Source organism: Mastomys coucha, unplaced genomic scaffold (assembly GCF_008632895.1).
Source record: "Mastomys coucha isolate ucsf_1 unplaced genomic scaffold, UCSF_Mcou_1 pScaffold16, whole genome shotgun sequence".
Lineage (NCBI taxonomy): Eukaryota > Metazoa > Chordata > Mammalia > Rodentia > Muridae > Mastomys > Mastomys coucha.
The window spans coordinates 44246292-44260092 of record NW_022196898.1 but is presented as its reverse complement, the minus strand read 5'-3'; the positions used below and the strand labels follow the sequence as shown (position 1 = coordinate 44260092).

General features: G+C 46.3%; 1 protein-coding gene across 1 annotated transcript; it reads right to left on the bottom strand.

Annotated features, from left to right (window-relative positions):
* Nucleotides 1-8053: 8053 nt before the first annotated feature.
* Txnip (thioredoxin interacting protein) lies at nucleotides 8054-12007 on the bottom strand. The gene is made up of 8 exons (XM_031374892.1): nucleotides 11485-12007; nucleotides 11002-11074; nucleotides 10745-10892; nucleotides 10523-10625; nucleotides 10131-10387; nucleotides 9882-10038; nucleotides 9614-9765; nucleotides 8054-9500 (listed from the first exon to the last, which is right to left on the bottom strand). The coding sequence occupies exons 1-8, from the start codon at nucleotides 11732-11734 to the stop codon at nucleotides 9441-9443; spliced, it is 1200 nt and encodes a 399-aa protein (XP_031230752.1). The 5' UTR covers nucleotides 11735-12007; the 3' UTR covers nucleotides 8054-9440.
* Between the last annotated feature and the right edge of the window lie 1794 nt (nucleotides 12008-13801).

The following is a 13801-nucleotide window of genomic DNA, read 5'->3' as shown; positions in this document are numbered from 1 at the left end:
AGTAAGAGAAGATGAAGCCCATTTAAGAATTCCCATAATTTTATTCTTCCCCGCCCACCTTCATGCCTGTTTCCAGGACCCCCTCCTCCCATAGTCAACAGGCTCTCCTAAGCTCTCTGTTGACTGACTGCTCCCCCAGACCCTCCATCTCTCCGGTGACCTAGATTTCTAGGCGGCAGCGTCAACATGCCACCATTTTCAATCTCTGACCTCCACAAGCAAACATCTCTTCTACGTTCCCAAGGTATATAAAGCCCAAACCTGGGCTTCTCAGTCTTAGATTCTGTTCTCAGGAAGAGGGACACTAGGATCCGGGAGGTTTCAGGAGAGAGCCTCCTATAGGCCAGTCAGGGAGGCAGCACAGAGACCTCAGGTGCTGCTGGCAGGGCCACCGCTTTCTCCACGGGGAGAAAAGGACACGCCCACTGATCTATGGCGGTTTGGAAGGGAAAGCTTTGAGTGTAGAACAGGAAGCTGAGCTTCTGCTCTGGAAGGTGAGGCAAATATGAAAGACCGCAGTGCAGGGAGAAAGAGTGGGACACAAAGCATTGGCCGTGAGTCTGGGCGGTTAGAGGAGTTTTCATCTGTAGAGCCTAGAGCCGCGTAAAGGGAGCCCCTTCATTTCTTCATTTGCCCTCCCAGCACCTGGAGCTCTTCCTCTCTCCATCTGTCTGTCTAGGAGGTTAAAAATACCCCTGACAAGCACCTAGCCAGACATTTCCAAGAACCTGCTTACTGACTGCTCGGTGGACTTGAAGATGTCCACTCAGCAGTTCCATCACGCAAAAAAAAAAAAAAAAAAGACAGAGAATGTACCTCACTTGACATCGTGAGGTGCAGGTCACATGGGATTCACAATGCTGTCCCCATGCTCTGTCCCTCTCCTCCCGTCACGCTGTTGCCTGGAGATGACCGAGCAGTGGGAACACAGAAACACCCCAGCACACCGAGTTTGTTCATTCTTTCCTCTTTATGTAACAGGCTAAAGAAAGAATAGAAAAGGATCAAGCCCCACGAAAGGTCAGGACAGGACAAGAACAATCCAGGTCAACTGACCTGGGCCCCAAGGATGGATTCATGCCTCTGACCTTGTTCTACCCAGCTAGGCCCTCTCTGGGAAAAGAGCAAAATATCTTAGGACTGGAGTGAGGGCTCACAGGGAGTGCACATATGAGTCTTACAAAGGACCAGGTTCTATTCTCAGCACTCATGAGGTGGCTCGTAGCCATCTCCAGTTCCAAGCCCTTTTTGACCCCTGCAGGCACCAGTCATACAAGTAGTGCACATACATACATACAGGCAAGCACTTATACACATAAAAAATTCAAAAGAAATGTAAAATAAGAAAGAGAAATAAGAGGCCTTTCTATTACGTTGTATGTCTGTGTTCTCTGGCCCTCAGTTTACTACACTAAATGGCAGAAAGCTTTCCCATAATTGTGTAAACTGAAGAATTTAGAAGATCCCATTACAATACACTTGCAGAGGTCAAAGAACAATTTGTGGAACTAGGCTCTCTTCTGGACAGAGCTGTGCTCCGCTTGCCCAGACTGCTCTTAGTTTGAATAACAGACACTTCCTGTGCTAACAGTGTCCAGATAGACACGGTCTTCCCTTTCTACACTTTATCTTTTTAAAAAGATTTGTTCCTTTTTTTTTTCTCGTAGTTTATGGGTCTGTATCTCCGTGAGTGAATACCACATGTCTGTGGGTGACCAGAAAAGGGGTTCAGATCTCTTTGAGCTGGAATTTATGAGCTGCCTGATATGTGTGCTGGAAACTAACTCCAGTCCTCTGAAAAGCAGCAAGTATTGTTAGCCATTGAGCCATTTCTCCAGCCCCTACATCAACGTGTGTGTGTGTGTGTGTGTATGTTTGTCTGTGTGTGTGCGAGATCGCACATATGTACACATGTATGTATGTGTAAGCACATGTGCATGCATGCACAGGCACTATGGTATGCCTATAGTCAGAGGGTAACTTTTGGGGAGTTGGTTCTCTCCTTCCATGTGAGTAGTGGAGAGAGGCTTGGTGGCAAACATCTTTGCCCACTCCCAGTATGTATTTCTAATCTTCACAACACCTGTGGGGCTCTTCCATCACTGGCTTTCCTTTTACAAATGAACAATCAGAACTACAGGTGGCAGTACATGTCTGTCTACAATCTCAAGATTTGGGAGGTAAGAAGATTGTGAATTTGAGATCAGTGTAGGTTATCTAGAGACACTTTGTCCTAAATAAAACACACACACACACACACACACACATACATACACACACATACATACACACAACCTGGAAATGTAACTCACATCCATGAACCCAGTGCTCAGTAACCTGAGGCAGGAGGATTGAGATACGTGTGAGGCCAGCCTGGCTTACGTAGTGACATCCTGACTCAAAGATAGAGAAACAAACAACAAGTAAATCAAGGGGGTTAGGAAAGTACTTGCTATTCAAGCTGAGTTCCCACATAAGAAGCCAAGTGGGCTAGTGTCTGCCTGCAGTTCCACTGCAGGAAAGCTGACAGGAGGGTCCCCAAGGCTTGCTGGCCAGTCAGTCTAGCCAGTCTGCAAGCTCCTGACTTTCAGGGAAAGGCCTTGTCTCAAAAATAAGATGGAAATTGTCAGAGGAAGATACCTGACTGACTTCGTCCTCTGTGCATACACATGCTTTACTGAACTTTTTGTGTTTGAGTGAGTGAGCACACACACACACACACACACATCTATGGAAGCAAGAGATCCACATTGGGGGTTTCCCTTATTTGCTCTCCATCTTATTTAAAAAGACAAATGATGGGGCAGCAGTTAAGGGAACTTAACCCAGCTCTGACCTAGTGCCCAGTGTCAGCTCGCAACTGTCTACAGCTCCTGTTCCAGAAGATCTGATGCTCCTCTAGCTTCATGTACCTGGAAGGCACATGGAGCACAGCCTGCACACAGAATAAAGTACATAAAACATTATAGCAAAGCAGTATTGAATGAACAGCCTATGGTGGGGAGAGTTTAAACAAGCTGCCCAGCATCACATGCTGGCAGGTGTCGCAGGAAATGTAGGGTTTAGTTTGGTTTCAGGGCCTGCAGTCTTTCTTTCTTTCCTTTTTTCCGAGACAGGGTTTCTCTGTGTAGTCCTGGCTGTCCTGGAACTCACTGTGTAGACCAGGCTGGTCTCGAACTCAGAAATCTGCCCATCTCTACCTCCCAAGTGCTGGGATTAAAGGTGTACGCCACCACCGCCCGGCTAGGGCCTGCATTCTTAATAACTAGTTCTCCTAAGTATCTGTGGTGGTTAGTGTTTTGTTAACTTAACCCCAACTAAAGTCACCTGAGAAGAGGGAGCCTTAATTGAGGAGATGCCTCCATCAGACTGGTCTGTGGGGCATTTTGATGAATGATTAATGTGGGAGAGCCCAGCCTGAGGTGGGTGGTGCCATTTCTGGGCAGGTGTTCCTGAGCTGTGTAAGAGAGCAGGCTGAACAAGCTATGGGGAGCAAGCCAGTAAGCAGCACCCCTCCATGGCTTCTGCATCAGCTCCCGTCTCCAGGCTCCTGTCCTTGGCTTTCCTCACTGATGGACTGTGATCTGGACGTGTAAGCCGAATAAAACCCTTTTCTCTCTGAGTTGCTTTTGGTCATGGTGCTTATCACAGCCAAACAGAGAAACCAAGGCAGAACTCTTCGGGAAGGAAATCACTGAGCTTTTCCCAGGCTCTAGAGCTGTCACCTAGTAGGCCAAGGCCTGCAACCCTGAATCTGTGGCTGTCTCTGGAAGGTTGTTTCAACCTAAGAAGTACTGTGGATAGCAGGCCTTCCTCCTGAGAGGGTGCTTGGAGCAGGAGGACCAGCTCAATGTACTCTTCATCTCCCTTCTGTGTTCTGTCATGTAGAGCTGAATCAAGAAGAAGTAATCTAGCAGGACTCTGTGGACTGCTCAAGAAATTAGTCAAAGGTAGGCTGGGAGCTGGCTTATTCAGTAACGTGTTTGCCACACAAGAATGAGGGTCTGAGTAGGAGCCCCAAACCTATTTAAAATGCTCTGTATAGTGGCTAACGTTCATAATCCCAGTGGTAGAGAAGAGCAGACAAGGGGGGGCCTCTAACCAGCCAATGTCGCCCGATTAGGGAACTTGGAACTCGTGAGACATCCTATCTCAAAAACAAACAAAAAATGTGGACAAAGTAAGAGCGACAACACCCAAAGTGAGAGAGAAAGAGAGAGAGAGAAAGAGAGAGAGAGAGACAGAGAGAGAGAGAGAGAGAGAATATCAAAGGTCATATGTGATTATTTCTTGCTGGCCATATGCTTAGTTTCATCCTCTCTCCACAATTTTCTCTCTCAATGCCCCAACTCTAGTTGGGTCCTTCCGTTTTCTTTATGTTTAGAGAAAGCTCCTGGGTTTTTGGGTTTTTGTGTTTATTTGTTTTAAGTAACTACCTGTAGTTGTTGTTTTGGAGCACAGCCTGGCCTCAAAGTCGCTACTGTGTAGCTGAGGATAGCCTGGATTTTCTGATCTACTACCTGCTTTCTATTTTTTTTTTCCTCCTAGACAGGGTTTCTCTGTGTAGCCCTGGCTGTCCTGGAACTCACTCTGTAGACCAGGCTGGCCTCAAACTCAGAACTCTGCCTGCCTCTGCCTCCCAAGTGTTCTGCATAGTGGCTAACGTTCATAATCCCAGTGGCAGAGAAGAGCAGACAAGGGGGCCCCTGGGGATACCTGGCCAGCCAATGTAGCCCAATTGGGATGAAAGGCATGCGCCACTACTGCCCGGCCTCCTGGCTGCTTTCTTGAGACAGAGTCTCCTGTATCCCAGGCTGGCCTCAGACTCACTATATAGATATATATGGCTTGAACGTTTGAACTTCTGTGATCTTCCTGCCTCTGCCTCCCAGGTTTGGGGATTACTGGTGTTTACCACCAGGCATTTTTATACACTGCTGAGGATGGGATTCAAGGCTCTAGCTCCATGAATTTTAGACAAGCACTTTCCCACTAAGCTGGGTCTCTAGTCTTTTTATTTTGTTTGTTTTGAGACAGGGTTTCTCTGTGTAGCCCTGGTCCTAGAACTCACTCTGTGGACCAGGCTGCCCTCCAACTCACAGAGATTCTTCTGCCTCTGGAGTGCTGGGATTAAAGGCTTATACCACTGCTGTATCTCTAGTCTTAAAAACAAAAGCGTGCTGTGCACCGGAGCTAGCTTGAACTCTTGACCTCAGTTTGCCTCAGTCTCTGATATGATGGGGTGACAGGCCACCAGGCCCTCTATTAATTTTTTCTTTGGGGTATTCCCCCCCCCCGCCACTTCTTACTGTTTCTTTTTCACTTTTCTCAGCTCTTCCAGTACTAGAAAGGACCTAATGGATAAATAAATAATACTCAGAACTAGATCTCTACTAACGGTGGTACGTGGAGGTTGTTGCTCTTTAAAAATTGAAAGCCATTTGAGAAGAGCAGGGGAAAAGGAGAACCAGTGTTAAGTGGGGAAGGAGCTGCTCTGCAACGGGGAAGTGGCACAAAATGAGCCTTCAGACAGAAAATGTCCCAGGGTGAGGCAGAAACTGTGTAGAGAATGCAAAAGGAAGTGGAGGGCAGCCTGCTGTGCTCTCAGGAGGGATGGGTTTCCTCTTGGGGAGCAGATCTGGTGACTTCCTTCCTCAGAGCTGACTGTGCTGCACGATGTGGCAATGACTAGGGACACAGTGCTATTTAAGTCTAGATTAATTAAACAGAATTACAAATGCCATTTTTCAGTCACAGTTTGATGGCTCCACCTAGCTCCACAGCACACAGCATGTCCACTGTCACAGAAATCTCCTTAGGCCAGGTGTGCTGAGCTACACCTATAAGCTCAGAGCTTGAGGCAGTAGGATTGCTGCCCCTGCACAGTGAGCACAGGCTAGCTTGGGTGACAGAGAGAGAGAGAGAGCAGTCTCAGAAAGAAGAATAAAATCTTGTAGACTGTGCTAGATGTAGTGGGGGTGGGGCTGGGAAATCAGGAGAGGGGGCATATGTTCTGCCTCTTTCAGGATCAAATCTCTTAAGTGGCCTTGGGTGTAGTTATCTGTGCTCTCTTGGCCACTCAGTTCTCATAACAAGTTTGTGTACACAAATACGCAGTCTTTCCTGGTCTCTCCATCCCTTAGCCTGGCCCTCTTTCTAATTCTTGTCCCTGCTCCAACCCTCAAGTCCCTGGAAACCCAGCTGCATAAAAAACTTTTCCATCAACTTTGACCTAGTTTCCTGATGATAAAATTAAAGGGGAGGAGTCACTAAATGTTTAAACAGGTGAGAAATGGGGGAGGACTTCAGGTGAGAGTCTTTACAGCACACTGTAAATAGACAAAAGGAGAAGAATCTAAGATGCAGATCAGTTGGCAAAGTGTTTGCCCAGCGTAGACAGAGCCTGATATCAGTCTCCAGCAGTATATAAAGTGAGCGTGGATACACATTCATGCCTTAAGATCCCAGTGCTAGGAAGGCAGGGCAAGAGGATCAGAAATTCAAGGTCACCCTGAAGACACAGCCTAGGCTAAATGAAACCCAGTATCAAAAGACAAAGAAGGAAAAATGTCACCTGGCTTGGACAGAGGCACTTGGTACGTGAGCTTGGTGATTTGTGTTTGATGGGTCCCTGGGATCATGTAAAGGTGGAAGGGATAGCCAGTTCCTCAGTTATCCTCTGACCTCCCTGTGCACTGTGGCCCACACCCACGTACCCATATACAAACACAAATGATTGTTCTTTTTTAAGTGAGACCGGAAAGTAAGCAGATGCACTATAGCGAATGAATGATAAAGATCAATTACTAGCGCAGGAAAGGATTTCTATTTTTCAATTTCAATTTCTGTTCAATTCTGTGTTCACATGCTTTTTTTGTGGTTCTGTGGTTTGTTTAGGGGGGATATAAGACCTTGCTCTGTAGCCCTCGCAGACCTGGCGGTACTTGTGGCCAAGGCTGTCTTGAATTCTTGGCAATCCTTCTGCTTTTGACTCTCAAATGCTGGGTTTTAGGTGTGCATGACCACAGCAAGCTTCACCTTGGTTTTTAAAACAGTGCTTCATAGAATGTACTGGTGTATAGAGAGCTATGGAATGCCCATTTTGAAGAAAAACATTTAGATGAACCAAAAACCAGGAAGAGCTGTATGATGTATTCTGCCATCTCTGTTCCTCATGAGTGTATTTTTTTCCTGAACAAAATAACTTCAGTTAGCAGTGAAAAGGTTTATCAGTCATTTCTTACCCTTGTAAGAAATAGAAAATTCCAAAACAGGTCCCAAGGAAGAAGGATAGACATTGAATTCTAATTCTATGTTGAGAACTGTAAAGAGCCAGGCAGTGGTGGTACATTCTAATCCCAGCATTCAGGGGAGAGAGGAAGGTGGATCTCTGAGCTTGGGGTCAGCCTGGTCTATAGACCAGGACTAGACAGAGAAACCCTGTCTCAAAAAACAAAAAAACTGTAAAGAGAAAATTGTAGCTGCTCTAAGATATCTAATCCCTGTAACTAAAACTCTAAGCCTGAAATAGTTCCTCTTTTCAGCACGTAAGCCAGGTTTATATTGGGGGAAATTCCTGACTTCCCTCTGAGCAAACACACCCATTTAATTTCCCTCTCACATTACTCTTTCAGGCCCTTCTCCCCCACATCCTCCCTGCCTTTGTGTAAACAAAAGATGCTTGTTCAGACTTAAAAATAAACCAGGTGAAGAGATGGCTCAGCAGAGAGATATGGCTCCACATTCCTATCTTCAACACACATAGAAAAACTTTAAAAAACCTGAGCATGATATTGCATGCTCTTAACCCCCACACCAAATGATCAAAGTTCAAGGTTGTCCTTAGCTACGGGAGCAATCCTGTTCCTGAAGGAATTTGGTAACTATGGATGTGGTTAATTAGCTTCTGTCATCAGACTCTGTGGATTCTTCAGTCTGAATGGAGTCCAAAGTAGCAGAGACCTGCTCTCAGCATTGTGAAGCAGGGGAAAACATAGATACCTACTTTCTAGTAACTTCTCCAGTATCTCATAGACAAGAAGAGAACATTTATTTTTGCCATTAAAAAACTTTTATTTTTTTTACAAAGAATCGCCCCACTTTGGGGTGAAAATATATTTGGATAAGTACAAAATATAGTTTTTAATCATACAAAAAGATACACAAAATACAAAAACAACAAAAACGAAACCTCCATCAGCTCACACTTTCTGGCTGCACAGTTCTCGTGGAGTGCTCAGGGTGGAGCTTGACACAGGACACGTTACAAAGTGCTAAGGCTGAGTGAGTTTCGTGCACTGAAGGCCACAGTGAAAGCAATACTTTCTCCTAACACTGGACAGGAAATGGGTCTGGGGGCTTCCGTGACAACCTGCAGTTCTCATTTCGCCTTAATCCGTGTTGGGGCATCGCAATTGTAGAGTGTCGTCCAGGATTAGTGTCAGAATTACAGAAGTCTGTGCATTGGGAGAAAGCCTCAAAAGTAATAACCAAGCTGGGCCTTTAATCTCAGCACTCAGAGGAGGCAGAGGAAGGTGGACCGTTGAGGCCAGGCTGGTCTACAGAGTTCTGGGATAGAGACCCTACCCACCCACCCTCCAAAGTAATAACCCCTTTCGCTGTCACTGGGCTTAATCCTTCAGAGACAGACTAGTGGAGCTTACATCTGTAACATAGACTAAAACAAAGCTGACAAGCTAAAGTGCTAAGAACACCACCTTAGAATCAATTCCAAGGAGTTACACGGAAATAACAGCTTCTCCCATCCGATTACACAGTGCAATTGGCTGTAAAGTGGCTTTTATGGCCATCAGTGGGCGCAACTACCACTGCTCTCAGGGTTAAGTCAAGCTAGAGCACCTGCCCTGTATTTCACAGGCTGCATGTGCATCAGCCGGCGAAAGCCTTTCCCTTTTTTCTTTGCTAAGATATAAAATGGGAACACTGAATTTTAAAAAAACAGAAACACTCCTCTTTTACAAAGTTTTGGCCTTGATTTTTCTTTTCCTAGTATGTGAAAATTGGCTCTGTCCCCCATGGCACAGAAGTTCATGGTCTGCTGTTATTTAAACCTAAAATTCCCTTCAAAACAAAACCAAAAACCTTGGAAAGACTATGCCAGAAGGCCAGTTAATACCCTGACTCAAAAAATACAAACAATTTCTTCATTTCCAACATCTGAGAAAGTGGGCCCCGGTCTGAATTTTTCTAGAGTGTTCGTCTATCCACCCAGGAAACACTCCTATACCACAGTGCGGGCACTGGTCTGCACCACTTGAAGCCGGAGACCCGCCTACTGATTGATCACCACCCATCTCATGGGGATCAGAGGCTGGGGTGTCCCCAGTCCCCACTGTAGAGACAGAGTCTCTGAAACATTGGAGTTCAAGCAGAGAGGCAGAAAGAAATGCGCTAGTACAGATGCGTCTTTTCCTGCAGGCTCACTGCACATTGTTGTTGTTGTTGTTGTTGTTGTTGTTGTTAAGGACGCAGGGATCCACCTGGAGGGGAAGAGAGAGACTTTCAGTTTTTTTAGGTAAGAAAACCCACACTAACCCTTCCTTCAGAAGGCCTAGGACAAAATGTTGACCCTTAAGAAAATAGCAATTCTCACCTCAGTGTAAGTGGGCGGGGGCATGAACTGGAATTCAGGGGCATACATAAAGATAGGGCTGTCTTGAGAATCATCCACATCATCCAGCAGAGGAGTGGTGGGGCTCTCTAGTCTGTGATCTTCAGGAATGATGTCCATATAGCAAGGAGGAGCTAAAAAGAAAAAACAGGGCGTTCAGAAGTCCAGCTAAGAAATGCCAGGCCACCCCCAACTCCACAAGCCCAACTTAACAAGTCAAAATAAAGAGAACATATTAGCTGTGACTTACCTTCTGGGGTATCTGGGATGTTTAGGTCTATCCAACTCATTTCAGAGCTCGTTCGGCTGGCCATGCTGGATGTCCGGCTGCTCAGACCTGACCTGCTGCCAATCACTAGGGGCAGATCAAGGATGACTTTCTTGGAGCCAGGGACACTAACATAGATCTAGAAAGGAAGGTGGCAGTTTGTTAGATGGGGTTGAGTAGAGAAAGCACTGAATTTGTAACCAAGTAACTCTCTCTCTTCTCCTCACTCACCAGCAAGGAGTATTCGACTCTAAGGATGTTGCAGCCCAGGATCGATGGTCTTATCTTTTGCACTCGGAGACTCTTGCCCCGCCATGACGCGCAGGTCCCAGAGATGATGTGATTGCCTCTGACTGAGGACAGTTTCTGAGTGAGCACTTTGGTCTGGCCGTTGGCAAGGTAAGTGTGTCGGGCCACAATAGCTGCTTTGGGGACCACGATTCGGGAACATGTGTTCTCAAAGTCAGCATGGATGGAAATGTCATCACCTAGAGTTAAGAAAATGAGGCAGTGTGAATATCCATGACATTCAACAGCATTTCCTCTGCCTCTACTCCACGACCCTCTCCAGACCCCACAAGTTCTGGCTGTCCTATCTAGTATTTGAAGCCCTAGGCTTTTACCTTCACAGAATCCTTTTCTGTCGATTCGAGCGGAGACTGACACACGTCCATCAGGGATGAACATGCAGGAAACTTTCTTCTCCTTTTTGGCAGACACTGGTGCCTATGTACAAGGAAATAATGTTTTTGAGATATTTCAATGCCCCATGCATTTAATTTATTATCCCTGACCAAGAATAAAACTTTAAAAAAAAAAAACAACAAAAAAAAAAAAACCCTTACCATTAAGTCAGGAGTATTGACGTCCACTAGATCCATCACTTCAAAGTTTTTCTTTGCTTCTTGAGTTGGCTGGCTGGGTCGATCCAGAAAAGCCTTCACCCAGTAGTCTACACAACCATATTTTCCTTTAAAGGATGTTCCCAGGGGCCTGTGTCAAAACAATGAACAAAAATTAATGCTTTCTAAGAATTGTAAGAGATCAATGGAGAGGGGAAGACTTTATTATAGAGTCCAAGGTGCATTCAGTGGATGCCTACCCTTGAGGAAGCTCAAAGCCGAACTTGTACTCGTATTTGTTTCCAGGTCTCATGATCACCATTTCGTTCTCACCTGGGGAGGAAACAAAGGCAAGGGGCCATTAGGCTTCTTGTTACATTTCAAATGCACCTGTGAGGGGTGCCTGGTCAACAGACATATCTTACTTCCACTTTCATCTCTTACACTAAGGAATAAAAGATTCCGGGGCACTTTCTTGGGACAGAAAGTTGCTAAGCCCACGAATACATTAATCTTTAAGGTAGCTAAAGGCAACACCTTCAGGAAACAGCACCTCAGAAACGGTTCCAATCACTCTGGGGGTGTGGAGGAGGGTAGCGAAAAAACTTGCAAATTGCAAAGTAAAAATATAGGGACCAAGAGTTCAAACCATTCAAACGAAACAACCCCGAAACGTTTAGTGGAGACACCCCCCCAACCCGCCCACCCACCCAAGTCACCATCCGCCCTGCAAAGAGCAGTACCTGTAGGCTGGTCTTCTAGGAGAAGCGTGTCTTCATAGCGCAAGTAGTCCAAGGTCTGCTTGCACTGCTGCGACCCTTGCATCCACAGGACCTTGGCCACACCGCAAGCCAGGATCCTGACGGCTTTGACTCGGGTAACTTCACACACCTCCACTATCACCCGGCCGGCCACCTTCTCCCCGCTGCCGTACACCTTCTCGGGGTCGTTGAAGACCACCTCAAAAGACTTAATCTTCTTGAACATCACCATGATTGAGCCGAGTGGGTTCAAGAAAAAACGGAAACCGAAGAGGAAAAAACTCTTAAGAACTCTTCACAGCAAACTAAGAGATCACTTCACTCTCCCTTAAGCCAGACAGGGCTTGAGAATCTGAATAAAAAAACAGAAAGCCTCAAACAAACCCCTAGCAACTTCTCCAAAAGGTGGCTGTGCCAAAAGCTTTCAGGAGAAAATAACAGCTGCTGTCTTCCTCAACTGGAGGAACTCTGGAAATCCCGAGAGCTGAGGAGGAGAGTGTCAAGCGGGAGCCGGAAACGGCCTTTATATAGCTGCCTGGCTTGACGCTCCACGCGAGCGCTGGCCCGGAGGCTCGTGCAGCCCTCGTGCACAGTTCTCCCATTGGCTACTTGGTCCTTGTTTACCAGGCCTCCAACCAATCAGCGAGGCCGCAGGGGCGCGTGGACACGGTGTGCTCCTAGCAGGGAAGATAGTTGTTGTTCGGGTGCGCAGCCTTGCCAGGAGGAGGGGCGGGGCCCGGGGCAGCGGGTGGCTCCCCCGGGAGGCTGGGACCCCGCGACCCTGAACCTCATCCAGGGGACTCCTCTTGGGAGCTGGGTTATTTGGGTGTGTGCTTTGTTGATTTTTTTTTCTCATTCTTTTTTTAGGTGAAAGAAAAAATGTGCTTAGGAGAGGATTTCATGCCTCGCCTTAGCCAGCGCGATTCATTTCGAGGTGACCATGTATTCCTGGCTCACAAGTTCGCAAGTCTGTGAAAAACAATCCCATCGCCCCAGTATACTTCAGGATGGAGCGGAGGGCGAGAGTGCAGTTGTGTTAGTGAGAAGGAGCCCACCCGATGTGCTCCTATTGCACTCTATTGAAGAATAAAACGCTTCTGTCTCTCCAGAGGAGAACTTGTCAGATATTTTAAGTCTGGCTTTCAGTCCTTATTGGTAAACGCTCTGGTGTGTCCCCCTCATTTCATGCCCCTATGTGCTGCTGACGTTTCTCGTCCATTATTCTGTTCTCTGTTCTCTGGAACGGAAGCAGTAAGGGAGTGTCCACATCCTGTTGCTTATCCCCTCATCTCTTCAGTGTACCTGTGAAGTTGGGGAACATTTTGTATATGTTCCCTTGTTTACCTCACTGCAGCTTTAGTGAGGCGCGTACTTTTACACTGATCTCTCCCTCCGTCCCTGCTTCTCCAGGAAACAAGGGGTGGGTGGGTACAAAACAAAACAAAACAAAAAAAAAAAAAAAAAAAAAAAAAAAAAAAAAAAAAAAAAAGGAAGAAAAAGATCCGCCTCTCCTTACTTTGTTCCCGAGTTCCTGACACTATTTTTTTCCTCTGTCCTCTCTCCAAATTCACTAAATGAAATACATATCCCTAAGCCCGTTTCAATTTCACCAGAGCTGAAGCTGTATTGGTTTCACTTGGCTATCTGGCAAACCTTGCTGAGAGATGCCTCTGAGCTGACTAGAGGAACTCTTGTGTGTAGAAGAAGAATTACCCGCAACCCTCTCCACACCCCCACCCCTACTTTATTTCCCACCCACCCACCCCCACTCACATCCGCACCCCTTGTCACTGAGTCCTAGACTCCAAACTCCTTCCATATTTGGGCAGAATTATTAGGAGATTATCTATCTCCTTGTTCCTTGCTCTGGAAAATAAAGACAAATAGCCCTGAGATTAAAATGGAGAAGTAAAAAGTGTTTGCATGCACAGTTAGAAGCCTGTTCACCGCCGTTCATAAACAACACCCCCATCCCCCACCACCCATGAGCCTTGACTGGGTTGACACCCTAAGGCTAACAAGTTACAACTCAACCTTAATCTTAAGTGAGCTCAGAGATGAACATCACATGGTTGAAAAGCATATACACAACACCAAGGCCTAGGAACACCTTGATCCTTGGGTGTGCGTGTTTGTTCCAGAAAGTTAACTAACTAGGCTTGAGGTGTTTTCCAATGATAAACAGTATTTATTAAGGAAAAGGGAGGTAGGACTCTCAGTAACCTTAATTTCTCGGTGCCTATAGCAGGCACCTGACAAAACCTTAGCTTGATGGTATGAAATATCAAAATATACCAAA